The sequence below is a fragment of the Centruroides sculpturatus genome, unplaced genomic scaffold (genome assembly GCF_000671375.1).
Source record: "Centruroides sculpturatus isolate CEXI.00-Female unplaced genomic scaffold, Cexi_2.0 scaffold986, whole genome shotgun sequence".
Lineage (NCBI taxonomy): Eukaryota > Metazoa > Arthropoda > Arachnida > Scorpiones > Buthidae > Centruroides > Centruroides sculpturatus.
The window spans coordinates 156,544-163,361 of NW_019385126.1; the positions used below are offsets into that span (position 1 = coordinate 156,544).

Genomic DNA, 6,818 nt, shown 5'->3' on the forward strand with positions numbered 1-6,818 from the left:
TTTCAATGATAACTAAATTTTGCTGCAGTAGTGTCACATAAAAGTTGGTTATCATAAAAATGTTCAATGTAATTCTATGAATACTTAATTAAATTATAACGCATTATTTAAAGGTATTAAAAAATCTTATCTATATTTAAAAGTTTGGACCAACTCATCAAGCATTATTATTACTAAACGTCTGGTCCTTTTATAATTTAAAAACAATAAAGGATGTGATAAAACAGTACAAAATTTGGAATTTTTTCATTCAGTTGCCCATATAAAAATAATAAACTACAACTTGTTTTCATAAAGGTTCACTCATGTCCAAGAAACTGTCATTTAACTTTCATGAACAGTATTCAATAGAATATGTTTTATTTACACTTAGGGATATACATTATTCAAACACAAAGATGTTTTTACTATAAAAAATAATAGGGAATGTCTATGTGTTATTTGAATTGTGAAATAAAATAATAAAAAATAAATACTTGTTTCAAGAAACTTTGGCCATATTTGTTGTTTCAAAATATTTCAGTCACACAGCAGTAAATATGTAAAAATTGTATCTAATCTTATCTTTCATTTTTAGTTTAAACAAATAATAAACAGTTTTATTAATGAAACTGTTCAATGTTAAAAAAGTTTCGTATATAAATTTATTTGTATATTAACTTGGAAGACATGAATGAAGAATGTCATCATGATATGATATAAAAGTGGTATATGGAAAGCTTTATCAAAAGACATACATGAAATAATTATTAAATTACATAAAGAAGGAGAATCTACTCAGATGATAGCTTCCCCCTTCAGCTTGGGTGCCTAGTTAAAAAGTTCCAAGAGTGAACAATGCTTCAAATGGCAAATTTTCAGAACCTCAAACAACAAGTAGACATGAAAATGAAGTACTGCTCCATATTATGAAGGCTAATCAAAGGCAGTCAACATGTAATAAACAATCTGATGTTGCCAGAAATAATGTCAGACTGGACAAGCACCATCAAGAAAGATGTATCAAGTGCAACATACAGGCTCAAGAGATTATTATGGAGCACAGAGACAAAAGACAAATCTTTAGTTTACCATTAAAGAGAAGAAAACAAGACTTGTCTGGGCTAAAGAATGTGAGAACTGGACACAACAATGACAAAGTATTGTAAAAAAAATGAAGCCTTTCATCCAACTGCCTCAATCTTGCTTAAATTTCTATTGAGTTATTGTTCTATTGAGGTATATGTGGTGTATGAAGTGGTATCAATATATGAATGCAAAAGGCATTGGTGCTCTGACATTGTTGATGGAACTGTTAATTCTACAGAATATATCAAGATTCTGGAAGAAAATCTTTTGCTATTAGTTTTTTGTTTACTTCATCACATACCAACACTTCCAAGGCTGGCAAATAGCCCAGACAATGCCACCCATCAAAAGTCTTTGGGGAATACTGAAGAAAGCAGTTTGAAAACAATAGCTTACAACAAAAGTATTGCATACAGTATTAAAACAAAAATGGAAAAAACAACTGATTGTTGTTTACAACTTGTAAATAACATGTCTGATCAATTGAATCAACTTTGCTGTGCAAACATCACCATATACTAATCAAAAGATTAAATAATAACTCTTGTTATGTGGTCAAACCTTTATGAAAGAGGGTAGTACAATACTCAGGACAAATTTTAAATTAAATCAAAATAAACAGGACCTAAAAATATAATAAAAAGAGTAAATTTATATATTATTTGTACATATAGTATTTATATTTAATTATTCAGAGATAAATAAATAATTATTCAGCAATTTTAAGCTATAACTTTATCTAAACTAAATGTTTAATAAAAATAAATTATTATTAAACCAAATAAATATTAAAAAATCAAAATTCATTTTTAGAAAACTGAAGTATTATTTTCATTTTTTGTAACAATGTGAAATAAAAAAATATACTTACATTTTAATCCAATAAAAAATAAATTAGGTAAAGTTTTCAAATTATGTTTAAAGATTAAATGTTTGTTGAGAACTATACTTTGCTTTTAATGGTGTTTCAGTTTTTTCATAATAAAATCAAAATGATATGTACTGGTTGCAAAAAAAAAATTGACATACCTTAAAGTCAGCATGCAATATTAATCAAATTGTGCATGAAGAATGATAGGAAAAAATAATAAATTAATTAATTCCTTATAACATTACAGAATAAGGATAAATCATTAAAGAATAACAGTTTCATCACAAATGGTGTATATTTAACTTGTAAAGCCATCTCTGGCATTGGTCAGTTTGCATTAATTGTTAGACTAGTTTGCCCATTTTCTAATTTGCAACATTTTGGATAAAAGTGTTCTTTAATGATGTATTGTGATGTTAGTTGGTTTAGATGAAATGAAAATGAAGTTTTTATTTTTTCACTACCATTTCAAATGCAGAATTTGATTAATAATGCATGCTGGCTTTAAGGTGCATGAATTTTTTTGGAACAGAATATATTTAAATGTATTTTTTTTTTTACATATAAACATTATTTATAAGGATACTTAAAATAGTAAAACAAAAATAAAAACCAAAAATTCTTCAAACTTTTAAATAAATTAAACAGAACATTATACTGAATATAATTTATTGACAAATTTCTACAAAATGCTCATAAAGTGCTAAACTTTACAATGATAGTTATAGAATAATGTATTTTTGTGAAAATATCTTCTTAGTGAAACAATTATTTTCTTATGTACAATAAAAATTATAAATTGTTTTTCTTTGAAATATTTAAAATCAATACAAGACACATGAATTAGATTTTTGAAAATTAAAATCATTACAGGATATTCTTTCATTGTTTTCGAATGTTTTTAATTCCTGCAAACTGTACAACTTTGATACTTCATTTCATATTACGTTTGTCCATTAAACCTTCCTGTTTGTAGTTTTCTTACGTGGTTATAAATTTTCAATGCTGGTCCTAATTTAAGTGAAAGCCCAGTAAGAACATCGTTCCTTTTTAGTAGTAAAAGTGATTTTCCGTCAATTTCCTATTTAAAATAACAATTTAATTTTCATAACCAAATGGATTAAAATTTTTAAAACTAAATAAATGAAAAATTTAAATTAAAGTCTTACTTGTTCCTTGAAGGCAGCTGATTCTTCTGGAAATCCTGCATTTACAAAATATTTTACGACATCATCAATTGACCAATTTTTAGTATCTTGAACAGTCTTGAAATTGTCTTTAATTCTATAAAAATAACATATTCTTAATTAATGTTTACTTAAATTTTGAATTTATGGTAAAAATTTACAGTAAATATTATATTTAAAGTAAAATTACTTTACCTGCCATTTATTATTGATTTTTCTTCCTTTTTAAGAGTAACAGAAACAGTAGATTCTTTTGAACTAGGCAAATCATTTATACCATTCACTAGTAATAAAAAAACTCAATTACAAATTTAAAAAAAAATTTTATATTTTAAATTTAAAAATAATTTACCTATTTTGATAGATGACTGGAGTTTTTTTGTGATTTCATATTTAATCTTAGCTATACCATTTTCCATATATTCTACACAACCATTTTCCCTTGCACAATAGGCACACATCCACTTACCTAAGCAATTCAACATTTTATATACAGTATTAACAATGTAAATATAAAAACAGAATTTCTTTTTAAATTACTCTACCATTTGGTTTTTCACTAATTGCAGGAGAATGACATCCCATATGAAAACCTCTATCACAAGCATCACAAAACAGCATGGAATCCTTTATAAAACAGAATTTGTTTAACAGATACAATATATTTTACAAATCACAGATTTTAAATTATTTTCAAAATATTGTGTTCATTTAATATTATATAAAATTTAATTTAACAAAAAATCTTTAAAATTAAAATCTAGTATAAAAATTAAATTTTGTAACTATAAATATTTGAAAATTTCCAAAAATGTTGTAATATTTTTACTTGCTACAAACAGTAGATTCAAGAATCAGTTAAACATTTTATATAACAAACTAATTTAAAACTACTTAACAATGCTTTAAATGAATCAATAAGTATTTAATATATCTTAAATCTTTAAAAACATATTCATTACTGATATTAAGGATTTTTCTTAATATTAGTAATGACTTCCAATTTATAAAAGATGTGTTAAATAATTTGTTCATTTGTATATATACTTATAATATTAATAAATATTTAATTGATACAGACAGAATTAAACAAATTATAATTAATAATAATACTTGGGAATTAATAAAATAATAATACTTGGGAATTAATAATTATACTTGGGAAGTTGAGGTACAATTTTCTTTTTTTTTAAAAAAAAAAAAGGCTAAAAATGATGAATTTTTGTAAAGAAAATGCTAAAAAAGTGATCCTCAAATGCATAAAAGTAAAACCATTATTTTATTACATATATAAGTATAAATAGAACATATACTTGAGAAAATGATAGAAAATTTGAATCAGTTAGTCACTTTCAGAATTTGCTTCATAGTCTGCAAGTACTGTACAAATGCTTTTCTGTTTGTAAACATAGTTGTTCTACATTCTCCATTGTCAGTTGGCGATAGTTCAAGGAAAGTAAATATTTATACTATGAAAAGGCTCTCTCTATATCAAAGGATGTGAGAGCAGCATATTTGGTTTTCACTAAAATTTCCAGATTTTGTGACTGAAGAGATTCAGGAATTATATTTTGAATATCTAGATTTTTGTTCATGAAATATTACAGGTTTCTATAAAGAAAATCCTGTTTACTGTATTATTCTGTTTCTAATAATTAAAAATCCTACAAATTTTATTAATTCAACATTTAAAAATATCTAGAAAAAATTATTGACTAATAATCAGACCAATACAGTATATAAAAAAATACAAAATATATTTACAATATGATAAAATAGGGCTGAAATTTTTTGACAATTTCAGTTTCAAAGTTTGTTAGCATTGGGCTGTTAAATTAATTAATTTTTTAAGAAGGTAATTAAATACCAAAATATTAATTAAAAATTTAATAATTTTTTATTAGTAACATATTTATAAATATAAGTAGAAAAATACATAAGAAAGAGGGAAAAAAGTATCAAAAAGTGCTCAGTGGTAAAAAAAGGAAACTAATATGCCTCTCTAAATAATTGTAAAGTTAATAAAGAACCATCTTTTGTGATACTTTGAAAACGATGCTCTGTGCAAATAATGAAAAGAGGAGCACTTCAACTTCCCAACTTTATTAATAATAAACTTGGAAATATATAAAATCTGCTAACTGCATTTCCTGGATCTTCACATATACTGCATGTTTTACAATCAATACACTGCCATGGAAACATTCGAGAACGTTCGGCTAACTCTGGACTGTAGTCCATACAACTAGGATGAGCTAAACAAAATAACACAAATTTATAGGTTGCATATTAAAATTATTTAAGCATTGAAAGTTCTAAAAGTTTATAAAAAAAAAAAATCATTTATACTGTTCTTAATGAATATATAATAAATCACTAAGGATTAGTTTTTTGTTTAAATATCTATTTATTAGGACAAAATTGATTAATTCAAGATTCTATAAAAGAATATCTTATTTTTATGAAAACATCAACATTTTGTTTTTCATATATTATAATGTTTTTAATCATAAAAATAAATCTATAATTTAGACTAGCAGTATCAAATATAACTCGTGGATCAGAATCAGCCTGCTGAACAATTTATTCCAGTTTGCAAAGATATTTTAAAGCATCACTCATAAATAATAAAAAATTAAAAAATTAAGGAAATTTCTAAACTGTCCAATTCCTTAATACTTTTCTTGTTTTACTGTTGTTTTATGTTGTGTTTAACTTGTTTTCAATTATTTTAAGTCAAAGAAAAAAAGGCTTCATATACTTTTACAAACAGCAATGTACTGTACCATATGTACTGAATATCTGCTGAGACATGAACATTCTTCATAATATATTTTTTATATAACTGAAATTTATAATTTTAGAATATTTAATGGTTTTGCCTCNTCAGCATAAACAAAATCTGAATTTCCAGTAATTATAATCATAATTTTATTCCATTTGATGTTACCAATTTAGTTTAGTCTCACAGTGATTACAATAAGCATTATTCTAACTACTAACAAGATGTTTCCATTTTGGTACTACAGCTAATAATACACAGTTTATGTTGTATAGTGAAAAAATCATATTGAGGAGCAACTTTAATTCTTATTATATTATACTACTATATTTACTTTCTTTCTTCCTAGATTGTTCCTTTTGAACTAGAAGATATTTCATAAATAACATTACAAAGTGACTGTTCTATCAAAAAATTATAATGAGCAGAGTAAACTATCTTTCTATTTTCTCATCATTTACATTTTGTAAATATCATTTGAATATAAATAAATAACATCTTTCATACAAATATACGAGCTCTAAGACGGCTTTTCTTTTTCACTAGACTTATTACACCATCAATGAAGACTAATCAACCAATCAAGACTAGACAAGAAGCATATCGCATAACATCTTTCATATTTAAAAAAAAATTTTAGTCTAATTCCATAAAATATTCATATGCTGGTGAAAATTAAAAGCATAGTATATATATGTTGCAGTCAAAACCCATTTTTAGTTAGAATGCGTTTTAACTAGTTAAAACTAGTTTATACTGGATGTCTTTGATAAAACCCATTTTGTCTAGTTAAAACTAGAATTTACTGTTAGTCAAAAATGAATTTGAGTTAAAACTAGTTTTGACTAGACAAAACGGGTTTTATCAAAGACATTCAGTATAAACTAGTTTCAACTAGTTAAAACGCATT

The 6,818-nt window shown here is 24.7% G+C and overlaps 1 protein-coding gene across 1 annotated transcript in view; it reads right to left on the bottom strand.

The window, feature by feature from the left end:
- Positions 1-2,602: 2,602 nt before the first annotated feature.
- LOC111635147 (histone acetyltransferase KAT6B-like) overlaps positions 2,603-6,818 on the bottom strand; it is a 15,264-nt gene continuing 11,048 nt past the window's right edge. The window contains exons 3-8 of the mRNA XM_023380006.1: positions 5,269-5,381; positions 3,672-3,753; positions 3,479-3,595; positions 3,322-3,409; positions 3,109-3,223; positions 2,603-3,020 (exon numbers count right to left, since the gene is read on the bottom strand). Coding sequence (XP_023235774.1) covers positions 2,883-3,020; positions 3,109-3,223; positions 3,322-3,409; positions 3,479-3,595; positions 3,672-3,753; positions 5,269-5,381 — 653 coding nt within the window. The 3' untranslated portion in view covers positions 2,603-2,882. The remainder of the gene's footprint in view (positions 3,021-3,108; positions 3,224-3,321; positions 3,410-3,478; positions 3,596-3,671; positions 3,754-5,268; positions 5,382-6,818) is intronic.